General features: G+C 37.2%; 1 protein-coding gene across 5 annotated transcripts; it reads right to left on the bottom strand.

The window, feature by feature from the left end:
* Window positions 1-173: 173 nt before the first annotated feature.
* LOC126374238 (chromodomain-helicase-DNA-binding protein 1) lies at window positions 174-11,990 on the bottom strand. 5 transcript variants are annotated; one of them, XM_050020752.1, is made up of 23 exons: window positions 11,580-11,990; window positions 10,582-10,670; window positions 10,136-10,495; window positions 9,870-10,049; window positions 9,606-9,790; window positions 9,054-9,383; window positions 8,720-8,970; window positions 7,633-7,746; window positions 7,304-7,468; window positions 6,893-7,173; window positions 6,448-6,805; window positions 5,742-6,368; window positions 5,494-5,661; window positions 5,291-5,411; window positions 4,564-4,739; window positions 4,188-4,359; window positions 3,945-4,107; window positions 3,455-3,824; window positions 3,090-3,308; window positions 2,367-2,681; window positions 2,079-2,305; window positions 1,463-1,813; window positions 174-1,136 (listed from the first exon to the last, which is right to left on the bottom strand). In XM_050020752.1, exons 1-23 carry the CDS (start codon window positions 11,586-11,588, stop codon window positions 923-925), a joined length of 5,445 nt encoding a protein of 1,814 aa, XP_049876709.1. In that variant the 5' UTR covers window positions 11,589-11,990; the 3' UTR covers window positions 174-922. The 5 variants fall into 5 exon arrangements, with proteins under 5 accessions (XP_049876709.1, XP_049876715.1, XP_049876737.1 ...); XM_050020758.1 differs by having other exon boundaries at window positions 174-1,133; XM_050020780.1 differs by having other exon boundaries at window positions 1,463-1,744.
* Window positions 11,991-15,749: the final 3,759 nt, after the last annotated feature.

The following is a 15,749-nucleotide window of genomic DNA, read 5'->3' as shown; positions in this document are numbered from 1 at the left end:
AAGCTTCCCTCCCTTCGTCTGCCTTTCAAAGTGAAACAAAGGCAGTTCAGAACAGTGGTAGGGGAGTTCGAAACAAGTTTCGGCATTTCCAGACAAATAATCCGCATTGCAGTTAAATCCAACATGCCACGTTCTAGACGTATTGTAAAGGAAGACAATTGAAACACAATGTGTCAACTTTAATAATGTTTATTATCATGGTATATACCATTCAAGATGCTCCCACTCTCATTACAATCAATCTCGTGTAACAGAGAATAAGGCTTTACATAATGTATAAAAATAGGACTGTACGAGCCCTACTGGGGCTCGGAAATGCACAAAAGAATGAGAAATGAATGTACAAATCAAACACTCTTTCCTGTTCACTGCTAAAATGCAATGACAAAGTCGATGTGCCCCATTTGTTTTGCTATACACAATTGCACATGATTTTGAATTCAATGCAAACCTACTAACAATTGCTAAATTTTGTACAATATTATGAACTACAATTCATTATTATCACCTGTGACGTTCAAATTAATTACATACATCGTGATGTAGCATCAAATAAATAGAAAATTGGATTACAGATTAAAAATACAAGTAAATTCGGCAACAAAATTGAAAACAATATAAAAATTAATGGTAGGCATTTGTCTATTATCTGTACATTAACAATCATCGACAGATTCGCAATAAATAAATTTCCTATACAGTCTCACTTATAAAAACACAGTCACTAAAATTAATTAACGTCTCAGTTGAATCGATGCGCTTTGCTTATCATTATCACATAGATAAAACCACAGCACTATTTTGTCACTTACACTTTTACAGCTTCACGGTTTAACCAGTGTCCATGGAAAGAGATAATCTACTTGCTATTTACAATATACAATAAAACTATATGTACAAAGAATTTTACCGAACTCTAACATTAAGTAGGTGGCGCACGGCGATCATAGTCCCTTCTGTAAACCTCACGTTCATAGTCTCTGTCATCATACGCATACTCGGGCTGCGTGTAGCCCCGCCACTCCTCCGCCGGGTAGGGGCGCACTGGCGGGAATCCCATCCCACTCGCCATGGCGCCATTATCGTAATATCCACCTGCGTACGGGCCAGCCATGCCGCTGTAGCTAGGATACCTGCTGCGGAAAACAAAAATTTGTAACAAAAAAAATTTTACATTCTGAAAATGTATTTTATCTATAGGTAAGGGCCGATAAATAAAAACTTAAAATGACAACGCTTGTCACATGTATGCACCATGTCCTCTCTCTAACGTGATTGGACTAAAATGTAAAATTTGAACCAGCATTATATTTATTAGACTAGTGTTTTAAAAAAAAATTGTCGATGTCAGTTACGAGTAGGTCTGAGGGCTCTGCCCAACCCTGTAAAGATTAGGATCATCACTTTTTCTATGAAGATTCACAACTACTATTTTTTTTAACAAAGGTAGTAAAATTGTTACCTTCTTTTATCATGAGCTCGTGGGTTGCGGTCGCCGCGATACTGGCGCGGCCCAGGGTAAGCGGGCGCGGTCCAAGCGGGGTGCGCGGGGTGGTCGGGGTGCGGGTGCGGCATGGCGTAGGCGGGCCGCACGCGCGGAGGCCCCAGCCCGCCGCTGTCGCGCCTCGTCCGCGAGCGCTCCCTGTCGCGCTCGTGGCGATCCCGATCCCGGTCCCGGTCCCGCTCTCTGTCCCGATCCCGGTCTCGGTCCCGGTCCCGCTCTCTCTCCGACCGACTGCGCTCTCTGCAGATCAAATCGTCCCGCTTCAGGTTCCTATCCCTATCCTTGCGATCCTTGTGCTTGTGTTTATGTCTGCAGGGATGGAAGAAGCGAGATGGCAGTGAGCATACGAGGAGAGTTAGCGAGTCGATGAGAAAAGTAATTGTTAATACAAAAATAACATGAGGAAGCGGGTGAGCGGCTAAATGAAAATGTGAGTAATGTTAGACTCGACCAAAACGAAGCGTTCGAAACGAGAGTATGAAAGTCAAAAAACATAGTATGGTATAACAAAAAAATATGAATCCAGATAAATCATAATTTCGAACGCCCTCATGATAACATGAATGAATATTACCTCTCATGACGTTTGTTTTCAGACAAATCAGGGTCACATTCTCCATCCTCCAGCTTTCTTTTCACTCCAGAAGAGTGAGGCGCTTTATCATTATTCGATTTCGATTTATCAGTCTTCTCCTTATCATTCTTTATTTTCTTTTCCTTTCTATCATTATCATGTTTAGCCTCTTTTTTCGACAACTTTTTGTGGTTATTAGAGTTGTGATTATTTGTCTGTAAAACAAACTTATTTAATAACAAAATAATATACCTTCTAATTAATATACTTTTAAGACGAAATACCAACCTTCATATTTTCTTTTTTATGTTTGCCGTCTTTTTTTTGCTTAGCTTCTGTGTTTTTCTTAAGACCATATTTGTACAACCTGTATAGCTGCTTGGCATCAAAATTTGTGAATTTGGAAACAAAGTACCAGAGATTGCTTCTCCATTCAACCTTCTTTTCTGGGTCCGGATATGCATCTAAGCATATATCAATTTGGTTACCTATCTGTGTGAGACAAGTCCGCGTCCTGATAACTTGTTCAGACTCTGATAACGTTTGATCGGGATTGTCGAGTGCTCTGAGGGCTTTCTTTACTGGCCTCATTTTTTCTTTGCACTAAAATAATGAAAACATAAACATAAGATTAATTTTAAATCCTCGATTTCTTTCAATTCATTTCAATTCGGGTAAAAATTGAAACCAGGGGGATATAATTTACGTGCATTGCGCAGTTACTTATATGTGCGCAAATGTCAAATTGATATTGTTTTTAAGATGAATTGCTTCGATGTGTGTCAACGGGCCCTGTGTAAAACGGGATAATGCAAGGTCGATGATGATGAGATGAATTGCTTCAATGTGGCCTTTTTAACCCCCAGATATTTTTACCTGGATTGAAATAGCTTGTCTATTGCGAGGTTTTGTTATTAAAACTCTCATCTGAATGTGATTTTACAAAAACGTTCTCGCTATGACGACTTTAAAGCGACGATATGAAACATGTCGTGAATATGAGAGACGTACCTCTTCAAAGACCGACGGATCGAGGTCGCCTAAAACCTCCAGAGCGCGTGGCTCATTATTGGCGGTAAAATGCATCGGGCCGGCAGGCTTCTTGCGTCCCTTCACCTTATCAGCTTTGGTCCGATCCTTCCCTTCTTTTCTTGTGCGTTTCTTATCTTTTTCTTTCCTATCATTAGATGTCTCATCATGAGTGGAAATATCTTCTAACTTCGTTTTGCCCTAAAATGAAAATTGCATTGTTAAATAAAAAAGAAACACTACAATGATACAAGTTACACGTTCGTTTTGTCAATAGATTTATGGGGAAAGTAACTATGTTACCTACTCAATAAAAGATATTTAATTTGAATTTAAAACAACCTAACCTTGTCATTCTTATCATTTTTAGCAGTCTTGTTTTTCTTATTTTCATCCCCAGAACTACCATCGTCCTCAACGATATCTTTAGTGACAGGCTCTTTATTCCCCCTCTTCATACGCGGCTTTCTCTGTTTCTGCTTCCCATTCTTCTGGTCAAGCAACTTTTTTATCAACTTCAACAAGTATTCAGCTCTCGACTGTAAATGCTTCGCCTGAGGTTTCTTATCTTCATTTGTAAGAATTTTATCCCCTATTTCGAACGAAGAGTCCATTTTTATTGCTTCCCAAGAACCCATACCGTATTGGTATATACCAGCTAACAACTTTGAGTCGTCTGGTATTCCCCACTCTACATCGAAATTAGCCGGTCTTGTCCTGCAAATAATAAATATTATAGTACATTTTTAATAGACTTCAACAAAAAAGAAGGAGGTTCTCATTTCAGGGGATTCATTTATTAAAATATTTATACCCACCATAACATTGTTTATTTACCTGAAATCAAGCTGCCATTTCAGCCTCTCTTCTTTAGTTTGTGGCAAGAATTCATCTAAAGGAGCCAGCTCATTTTGACATGCCATCAATGTCTTTGCGTTAACAGGTACACCACCGAGTTTAAACGTCTTCCGGGCATTTTTGCGGCCGTCATTTTGTTCATCTAAAAAAACAATAACAAGTTAAGCATGCTTAAGCCTTATCGAGGAAATTTATAAGTAATGTAGTAAAAACAAAACGTACTGGTCGGTTCTGTAGTTTCATTCAATACCGCCCTACACCGCTCTGCTAGGATCTCCCCTAATTTCTTAAGTTCTGCTAGGGGCTTCTCCTGTAGTTCGGCATCACATGCTATGCTATCTAAATGCTTCAATGGCGCTGAAAATTTCTTGTAACTCTTTACGAATCTTCTTATCTGAAAACAAACGAGTAAAAAAATAGTACATTGATAGGATGATCTGAAGGAACTAATGCAGCGTTAGTCGTAGAATAAAATGATGCTCTCGCAACACTGCTGTCACGCGACTATAACGCGACACTAGTAGTTGTAATTTAAAGAAGCTTAGGAGAGATGCCACACTGCGGGCGCTCGCCGTGCCGAGCTAAGCAGTATATTAACCTCTGCGTCAGTGAAGCCTTTAATCTTCTCTCTGTGCGAGGCAGGTGGCCGACCACGCTTCCTGGGGCGGTCGTCGTCGGCGCTGGCGTCGCCGTCGCTCGCGTCGCTCTCTGCGTCGCCCTCGCCATCGCCATCGCCCTCGCCTGACGCACGACTACGACCTTTGCGACCGCGTTCTGTACAAACAAGGCATAATTGGATCTCCCTAATAAGAATTTCTTGGTGAAATAATAGGGTAGTTTCCAAATAGTCAAATCAGTTACTTTCTACTAAACCTCAAAAAACGAACTTACATTGGAATTTGTATGAAAAAGCAACCTGTGACGTCATAGAAAAACGTGACAACATGTCGCACGTATTACATTTTTCTTTTTTTTTAATTCATCAATAAGTTAAATAGAAAAAAGAAAACGTTTTTTGTCGTTATTTAGTAATCAGAATTTTATAATTTATCTTTGACCAAGGAAACTACCTAATGGTTAGAATATTGGCGTTGCACTATTTTTTGTGAATTAAGAGTGCTAAAAGGACCCAAGACATACAAGTAAGTTACTACTAAGTGTTATTTTTGCAATGAAATAAATCCATTAATCCATACTTATAAACGTAAAAAGTAACTATCTTTTGTCTATTGGGCCGACTTAGACTAAAATTGGCACCATAGACCGAAACCCAAAGACGGTCATTGCATAATAATTATGACTTACAATGAAAAAGTCAATCTTACTTGTATCTGCATTATTTTGCTGCAAATTCTTTCTTCGTGGGGGCAAGTACAAATCCTCCATTTCCTTATTCTTTTCTTGTTCTGCAATGGTCTTTCTAACATTTTCTGGTATGATATCATCCTGAAAAAAGTCGTAAAAAATGTTACATTCACTTTTTTAAGTATTATGTTTTACTCATCGAAAGTACATCATAAGTACATACCCAATCTTTGCTTTCTTCCTCTGTGTGTTCTTTTTTAACGTCCATTACAGCTTTTTCTTCATCAAAAGCAAAACTAGCTACTTTAAATGCGGACAACAACTCGTCTCCTGCCATTGAAGGACCTTCGTCCCGCGTCTCAGCTCGCTGTAGGATCTCGTCAATATCACACTGTAAAATACATAGCACGTTAGATCTGCAATCACTGATATCAAATTAGGTTTATTAGACATGCTGAGGTCATCACTCACCACAGGATCCTCATCGTTTTCATCGTCATCTTTGAACAACTCTTCGGCTCCGAACTTCAGTATAGCATTCAAATCCTCTTTGTTAAAAGGATTGTTCGCAGTGGTACCCGAGGCATCGCGTTTGTTAAGCACTGTCCGCCCAGTCGTGTCCATCCGTTGAATGACTAGATGATCAAGTACCATCTTGCGTTTCGCCCTCTCTACTATGTCTTCTTCAACTGATCTAGCAGTCACTAGCCGATAAATGTTGACCTGATTTTTTTGTCCAATACGATGGGCGCGAGCTTGAGCTTGAAGATCATTTTGAGGATTCCAATCAGAGTCAAAAATAATGACAGTATCTGCTGTAGCTAAATTGATTCCCAATCCGCCAGCTCTCGTGGACAGCAAGAAGCAGAAATCTGCAGACCCTTCGGCGTTGAAATGATCCAATGCTTGCTTTCTGATTTCACCTTTTATACTCCCGTCAAGGCGTTGAAAGGGGAAATGTCTCCGTTGCAAATATTCAGCCAAAATATCCAACATTCTGACCATTTGAGAAAATATTAGCACGCGGTGGCCAGTTTCTTTCAACCTACAGAGCAATTTGTCTAGTAGGAGCAATTTGCCAGATCCTCTCAATAGTTTCTGTAAGAAAAAATAAATAAATTAAGAGATTTGCATTCAATAAAAAATGTTGAACTTCAAAAACGTTTCCTTTCTTTACCTCCACGGCATCATTAGTGGCAAGCGACGCTCTTGACTCAAAATCTTCTGGTTTCGTTAAAAGCGCATGATTGCAGCATTTTTTCAGCTCTATAACGATGTTGATGAAAGTGTTTATGGATCCTTTCACTCCCTTCCGCAAGGCACTATAATTTTTTGTAAGAATCCACTTGTAATATTGCTTTTGAATTGAAGTCATCTCTACCCTCAATATCTGTTCCACCTTGGCAGGTAGCGATTTTTCAACGTCTTTTTTCTGTCTTCTCAGTATAAAAGGTTCTAACTGTTTATGTAACTTTTCATAACCCTTCGTAGCTGCGTCTTCATGATCTTTCTCAAATTCTTCCCATGTCTCAAACCTAATGAAAAAAAAATAGTTGCAAAATTATTCCATTGGAAGTTCATAATATTTTAGAAAAGATTAGTATAAATACACCCTTACTTACTTATAAGGCATTATGAAATGCAATAGGGCCCATAATTCTTTGAGAGAATTCTGTAATGGGGTACCCGTAACCAGTAGCCTGTGGTTTGTATCGAATTCCTTTAATGCTTTGTACAGTAAGGAATCATCATTTTTCAGCCTGTGTGCTTCATCTACAAGGAGGCATGCCCAACTAAAAGACCTCAAAAATTGTCTATCTTTTAATAAAATCTCATAGGTAGTTAAAATGGCATTGAATTTTAGTCGCTTAGAACTGGCGAAACTCCATTCAAACTGTCGGATCTGTAAGCAAACACATGGTTATATTAAAATAGCTTTTGGAAGCTTACCAAACTATTTGAGCTTTATAATTTGGACCACAGATAATATTACAAAACATAGAAATATGATTCCAATATAGCGGACTACTTACAATGTCACGACTAATGACGTCACCGATGTACGTCACAACGTTGATGTCTGGTGCCCATTGTTGAAACTCTCTCTGCCACGCAGTCATCGTGCTGAGTGGCACCACGCAAAGGAATGGTCCATACAATTGTTGAGATTTGAAGAGGTAGTACAAAAAACATATAGTCTGCGAAAGATGTCGAAAGATGAAGTAAGTATCAAGCTTCACATGTGTTAGGAAAGTACCTTTATTTATATTTTTTTAATACTGATAAATAATACTATGTAATATTGCAGTCACAAAAGTAATCAATTTATAAGAATACTAAATTAAGTGATGAGGTTCTTTACCTGAATAGTTTTTCCTAAGCCCATTTCATCTGCTAGAATAACAGAATTGTCTTTACACCAGGAATGTATTAACCAATTCAATCCATCCATTTGATAATCTCTTAATAAGTATGTCTGTAAGCAAAAACAGATCGGTATAAATATAATAAACAATTAAAGATAAATTCAAATCAATGCACAAAATTATCTATAATATACAGACCTACATATTGTTAAAACTACGGAAATGATTTTCATACGGTTCACCAATGGAAAGAGTAATTTACGACAGCTCGGCTCAGTTACGACAGCTCTGCTCAGCTACGACAACTCTGTTCAGTTACGTCAACTCCGCTCAGTTACGTCAACTCCGCTCAGTTACGTCAACTCCGCTCAGTTACGTCAACTCCGCTCAGTTACGTCAACTCCGCTCAGTTACGTCAACTCCGCTCAGTTACGTCAACTCCGCTCAGTTACGTCAACTCCGCTCAGTTACGTCAACTCCGCTCAGTTACGTCAACTCCGCTCAGTTACGACAACTCCGCTCAGTTACGACAACTCCGTTCAATTACGACAACTCCGTTCAATTACGACAACTCCGTTCAATTACGACAACTCCGTTCAATTACGACAACTCCGTTCAATTACGACAACTCCGTTCAATTACGACAACTCCGTTCAATTACGACAACTCCGTTCAATTACGACAACTCCGTTCAATTACGACAACCCCGTTCAATTACGACAACTCCGTTCAATTACGACAACTCCGTTCAATTACGACAACTCCGTTCAATTACGACAACTCCGTTCAATTACGACAACTCCGTTCAATTACGACAACTCTGCTCATTTACGGCAACTCTACTCAGTTACGACAACTCTGCCTAGTTACGATAACTCAGCTTAGTAACGATAACTCAGCTTAGTAACGATAACTCAGCTTAGTAACGATAACTCCACTCATTTACAACTCCGGGTAATCATGAAAACTGCCCTTAGTCAACAAAAATTCCATGAATTAATTACTCGCTTAAAAATTCGCTCATTTATAACAAATCCACATGAATAACGCGACCACTCCATTTAAAAAAGATGTCACACACACCTGATCTTTCCCCATGTACTCAGGTTGCTCTTTAATTTGATGAAACTTAGGCCGCCGCCTTAAAACAGGGCAATGTCTAGAAGGAGTAGTTTTGGCTGCTTCTCTGGTCCTGAAATGCTCTACTTCTACTGGCCACCTCTTTTCTATTAAGGAGGAATCTTCCCACGTAGCATCAGCATATGGTAATGACTCCCATTTGCAAAAATACTCATGTGCAGTACCACCCCCTTCTAACTCACGTGTTTGTTCAGCTAAAAATAAAAAAATAAATCAATATCACTTCAATGAGCATAATAAACACAAACCTAAATAAAACAAACTTTAAAAATGTTACCTATTATTCTTTCTACATTGTTGTATGTCTTTACTAATTCCTGTTGCAACTCAGCTTGACATTCAAAATAGTCAATATCTTCTGGTCCTGCACTTTGTCTCCACCATGATAATTCACCTTCTTTCTTTATATAATTTTCTAATTTTTTAAGTCCCTTAACTTTTTGTTCGTTTAGTGACTTTTCAGATTCCCATGTGTTATGAATATGGGACCACCCTTTCCATTTGATCAGGTACTGCGGTTCGGTTGTTTCTTCATCATCTGGATTGCATCCTTCATTGGGATCCCCATGTTCTTCTATATAATATATTGTAGTCACATTCCCAGTGACTGCATAATGATAAGAAGACAATTAGCTAAAATTTAACATTACATTTGCACCAAAATGCAAATTAAACCAATAATTGAAATTAAGTAATACTGAAACAATTTGCATTCTCCTTCCTCTATTGTGTGGGTTGTAAGGTTGCCCAACCCCACCAACCCTGGAGTCACAACTATTATAAAGTACATTAGATAGTTTAAAAGCAATAAATCTATAAAAAACTATACCTCCTTTCTTTCCTCTTCGCATTCCCAAAACTTTCTCAATAGTTTCACTATGATCCTCTGGTTCTGGTTCACCTTCAGCTTCACCATCAACACCTTCTACTTCTAGCAGATCAGAAGAATCAGTTTGTTCATCACTAGCTTCTTTATAACTAACTGCAGCACCAGTCCGCCGTGTTGCTGTACGACTGCAAAAAAACTCAATAATCACAAAAGAACCATGAAACAATGTATAATTATAAATTTTGTATAGGTAACTACAAATACCTCCTGGTATCTTCATCAGAAGCTTCAGTACTTTCATCTTCATCACTTGTAAACCTTCTTCTCCGTGCTGGTTTCTTTTTTCTGAGAGGTACACTTCTTTGGCCTGGACGTTTTGAGGGTGGTGGGGGTGAACCTTTCATATCACTATCGCTGTCAGATGTGTCTGAATTCCATGAGTCACTTAAATTAAACAAGGACATTAAATTAATACTGAATATAATAATCACATTTCGTCAAAAACAAATTACATAGCTGTAGGTACATACCTTTTTTTTCTGCTTTTTCTGCTATGACTTTTCCCTCTTTCACTAGAGTCACTATCCATAATTTTGAGTCTATCTGGTTCTTTTCGTGATCTCCCTGATCTTCTAATTCCATATATATCTGGATTTTCTTCCCAGAGGTCAGCTTTCACCTTGCTATGATTGTTTCTTTTGAATTTTGTATGCCTTTCTTCGCCAGATGAATCTTTATCAGTCTGATGATCAGACTTTGAAGAATTAGGATTACTGTGTTTTGGAGATGACCTAGTGTCATCGCTATGATGTGACCTGTCAGCTACAGATGATTTATCAGAACCAGATTGCTCACCAGACCCTGATCCAGATGAACTAGAGCCACTTTCGCTGTTACAAAAAGTATAAAAACTTAATAATCACAATCAAAATGTCAATAACTTCATAATATTATTTATCTCAATAAGCTTACATACCTTTCACTTCCTGAACCTGATCCGCTTGAATCACTTTTCTCCCCCTTTTCACTTGTTGAATCACTCCCGGATTCAGTCATGAATCCCTTCTGAAACAAATAGTAAAAAAATCCTATAAGTAAGGCATTATTTAATACACAAGATAAAAAATATTTCAATTAATGAACTTAAAAAGAAAGAAACATGTAACAAGTATATCAAATGTCAACTATTTTATCCCACCACACTTTTCTTAGCCCTCTCAACCATTTTATCTTTTGCTAAAATTCGTAAAATTAGGTGGCTGACACCATACCATAACTTCATTTTTAGTTAAAACTACCGAATGGGGTGTTACACGCCTACATTTATAGAAACCGGATGGATAATTTTCAGATGAATTTTTTATTTTATTAATATCCAATATCAAATAACTCAATTTAATTACTGATTAAAGCATTTATATGAAGAAAGACAAGAATATTAATACCACAAATGATAACAGAAGGTATAACCTCAAAATGAATGTTGTTATTGACAAAATTAAGGCATATTCTAACAAATATAAACTAAAATTGCAGCACAAAAGAAGGGTACTGTGACCAAAGAAATACAGCACTTCCAGCATGTATAACAAGTAGATATTTAGCAGAATACTGGAACATAACCTCAAAGGCATAGGTACTGTATTCTAAGACTGTATTTCAAAGCTAAATTGCAAAAATGGGTCCCTTTCCAAAACATTTTTTTTCGCCCTCTATAGAAAGATTACGTAACAAAGAATCACTGAAAATACTTTCTTGCGCGGGACATCGATGTTTTAATACATAAAAACACTGAAATATATTGTAAACAATCACAAAAACCTCTAAATGCTGAATTACGTCTCAAAAATTCGCCTCCTTCTAGTGCCACACCCAACACTTCTAGAACATTCATCACATAATTAAACTCAAATAAAACATTTGAAACTGCTAAATTCACCAAAACAATATGAAAAAGGGCTAAAATACACTTACCAGGAGCATTTTGCAGAATATTGGAAGAAAGCACTGTAACTTGTAAGTTCATCTAATGACAATAATATAAAATGAGAAAATCATTGAGAAGAATAAATTACGGAAATATTAGAATCAATTTTTCTAATAATATTTTTGGGGAAAGCTGATAAAAACCAAAAAATATTTTTGCTGTAAAATCTTGTCAAGCGACGCCATTTTGTCGTGGCATGATTCTGGTGACGAAGGAAATGAAAAAACAGTATTTTTCTCACAAAACTTTGGTTAAAATAAGGTAAACAGAACTAGTGAACACTAAAAAAATTAAAAATGAAACTTTATAGCCGTCGGAAATACTTCGTTATACAGTGGAAACGTTGCGAGCACCGCACACTACAAGCGAAACTCGAACACCACAGCCATATTGCCAAATGCCAGCTGCCCGACTTAAAATAGTGATGGAAAAGTAGCAGTGACAGTACGTTAAGGATACTATGATTGTATTTTGTATTTTTTTATTATATTCGAATGGGTTTGTATGATATGATAGCTATTTCACATAGAAAATATATTTATCCTATAGTATTCCTGCAGTAAAGCAGATTACAATAGTAAATACTGTAATACAAATTCTTTCAGTGATTCTCGAGATTAGCCTGAACATTCAGAAAAGACATTGGTGTTTAAGAACCAAGTATAAATCACTAATTTAATATTTATTGTATATATAATTTAATAATGTATAGAGAAATCGAACGTCGAAAGTAAATAAACCTTACTTTCGACGTTCGAATTCTCTTTGCGGTACCAACCGGTATTATAATATTTAATATAAAATATAGCCTGTCCGGAAAATCACTTACTTAATTTTAGGATTTCTTACATTATCTATTTAATTGTTTATTCAATCAATCAATCAATACTTTATTGCACAACAACATATACAAAGGACATGAACATACGAATAAAACATAAGCACAATAGGCGGCCTTATTGCTAAACAGCAATAAGGCCGCCGAATGTGGCGGATTCATGCTGTTGCACCATCCTACACATTATTTTATAATATTATTTATAGCCACTTGTCACCATAGAAGAAATTGTTGTACAATAAGACAAGACAGAATGGTACCTAATGGCTATCAAGCGCTTACTTCACTCCCACTGGGTTTTAAATGTTAGCACTTACGCGTATGAATGTATTTTTTTTGGAATAGTGTGGGGTATGTGTGATATAAGTGTACTTTAGAGTAACTTAAAATTGTCCGTGAGTTAAGTAAGATCTATATCTACAAAGATAGAGATACAGGCAAATGGAATTACCGATTTCATGATTGCAGAGCTACCTACCAGATTCGTAAAGGTACGTTGGTCGATATAAAAGACGATGAATCGATTATATGCTAAAACTAAATGTCGCGTGGTTCGCCCGCAGCAAGCTGCTCGCGTGTCCTGTATTAGTTTGAAAGTTTGTATGGCGGCCATAGAATTTGACCAAGACTTAAATAGGTCTCGTGAAATCAAAAAAGTTCTAGGTGCTATAGTTTTACCAGGCCGTAGGGTGTCTCCCTGATGCGGAGCAGTTTTCCAAGATGACGTTCCGATCACACCCCTGTACATCATTTTTACACCCGAGACATTTTCATGAAAATCAAAAATTTTTATATGGCGGCCATCTTGTTTTTCGGCCATTTTTTTTTCATTGGCGATAAAATTTGACCAAGATTTAAATAGGTTTCGTGAAAACAAAAAGTTCCAGGTGCGATAGATTTGCCAGGCCGTAGGGTGTCTCCCTGATGCGGAGCAGTTTTCGAAGATTGAGAACATTTTCCGTACTCGACAAGACACTCCGATTACATTCTCATACACAGTTTTTACCCCCGAGACATTTTCTGGAAAAATAAAATTTTGTATGGCAGCCATTTTGTTTTTTTTTCACCGGTAAATGGATTTGACCAAGATTTAAATAGATAAAGTGGAAAAAAAAATGTTCCAGGTGCGATAGTTTCGCCAGGCCGTAGGGTGTCTCCCTGATGCGGAGCAGTTTCTGAAGATCAAGAAGTATTTCTATACTCAACAAGACGTTCCGATTACAACCCTATACACAGTTTTTACCCTCGAGACATTTTCTGGAAAAACAAACTTTTGTATGGCGGCCATCTTGTTTTTCCGCCATTTTGATTTTTTTTACCCAAAATAGAATTTGACTAAGATTTAAATAGGTCTCGTGAAATCAAAAAAGTTCTAGGTGCTAGTTTTGCCAGGCCGTAGGGTGTCTCCCTGATGCGGAGCAGTTTTCCAAGATAACGTTCCGATCACACCCCTATACATCATTTTTACACCCGAGACATTTTCTGGAAAAACAAAAATTTGTATGGCGGCCATCTTGTTTTTCGGCCATTTTGTATTTTTTTTCACCGGCGATTGGATTCGCCCAAGATTTAAATAGGTTTCGTAAAAACAAAAAAGTTCCAAGTGCGATAGTTTCGCCAGGCCGTAGGGGTGTCTCCCTGATGCGGAGCAGATTTCAAAGATCGAGAAAAATTTCCATACTTAACATGACGTTCCGATCACACCCCCATACACAGTTTTTACCCACGAGACATTTTCCGGAAAAATAAAATTTTGTATGGCAGCCATCTTGTTTTTCCGCTATTTTGATTTTTTTTCACTCACGATATAATTTGACCAAGATTTAAATAGGTTTTGTGAAAAAGTATTGTTCTAGGTGCGATAGTTTTGCCAGGCCGTAGGGTGTCTCCCTGATGCGGAGCAGTTATCGAAAACCAAGAAGTATTTTCAAACTCAACATGACGTTCCGATTTCAACCCTATACATCATTTTTACCCCCGAGGCATTTTCAGGAAAAATGAAAAATTTGTATGGCGGCCATCTTGTTATTCCGCCATTTTGATTTTTTTTCGTCGGCAATAAAATTTGACTAAGATTTAAATAGGTTTTGCGAAAAAAAAATTAATCCAGGTGCGATAGTTTTGCCAGGCCGTAGGGTGTCTCCCTGATGCGGAGCAGTTTCTGAAGATCAAGAAGTATTTCCATACTCAACAAGACGTTCCGATTACAACCCTATACACAGTTTTTACCCCCGAGACATTTTCTGGAAAAACAAAATTTTGTATGGCGGCCATCTTGTTTTTCCGCCATTTTGATATTTTTTTTCACCGACGATAAAATTTGACCAAGATTTAAGAAGGTTTTGTGAAAAAAGAATCGTTCCAGGTGCGATAGTTGCGCATCTGGGATTTTTCCCATACTCACCGGAAGGTTCCGATCACACCCCCCATACATTATTTTGACCCCCCGACGCTCCTTCTGGGAGAACAATTATGTCAGTGAGTCAGTCAGTCAGTCAGTGGGTCTCCAGCTATATATAGTATAAAACATGTTAATTGATTCGCTGTTTCTAAAAATGTGGGTCATACTATATTACTTGCTTTTTACAATAGTGTATATGAAATACTTACTAGGCATACAAATATGAATTAATTACCGAATTATATTTAATTGTCCTTTATAAAAAAAATACTGTATAATCATATCCACATAAAAATCAACACACTTCATCACATAATAGATAGGTAGATTGTTTTCTTATTCTCAGTAAATTCGCAATTTTTTTGTAGACTATTTTAATTGAAATGCATATACGAAATATATACTAGCTGACACTAATATTGTATTCGCCCAACACTATTTAATGTGACATAAGAAATTACAATGTGGCCAGCCTAAAAGTACCTAGCTACGTAATTTCCGTCTAAATAATATCGATTTGAAATCGATGTTTCTTATGGCATTTCTCACTATATTCGATTCTTATCTGATATTATTTCGAGGCCTGCCTGCTACTTGCTACTATGAGGGATTTTCCCAAGACGATATTCCCTAAAAAATATATAAACAGCGTACAGATTTAACGTTATATTTACTTCTTATTTCATTGCTGGGGTAAAGTGGGGTACATAACAATACATAATTATTCAAAAATATAATGTAATGGCAAGCAAGACATATATAAAAAAAGTGTTGCTTGATATTTGGCTACCTATAGCTTCTCTTTATTTTGATCACAATAATAATGATAATAACAAGGATTATTATTTATACCCAAAAACAAAGATAAAAGATGCATAATTACTTATCCATGAAATGATGATGAAATGAGAAGGTTAA

This window comes from Pectinophora gossypiella, chromosome 2 (genome assembly GCF_024362695.1).
Source record: "Pectinophora gossypiella chromosome 2, ilPecGoss1.1, whole genome shotgun sequence".
NCBI classification, from domain to species: Eukaryota; Metazoa; Arthropoda; class Insecta; order Lepidoptera; family Gelechiidae; genus Pectinophora; species Pectinophora gossypiella.
The sequence above is the reverse complement of the archived record's forward strand: the minus strand, read 5'-3'. Positions and strand labels throughout refer to the sequence as shown.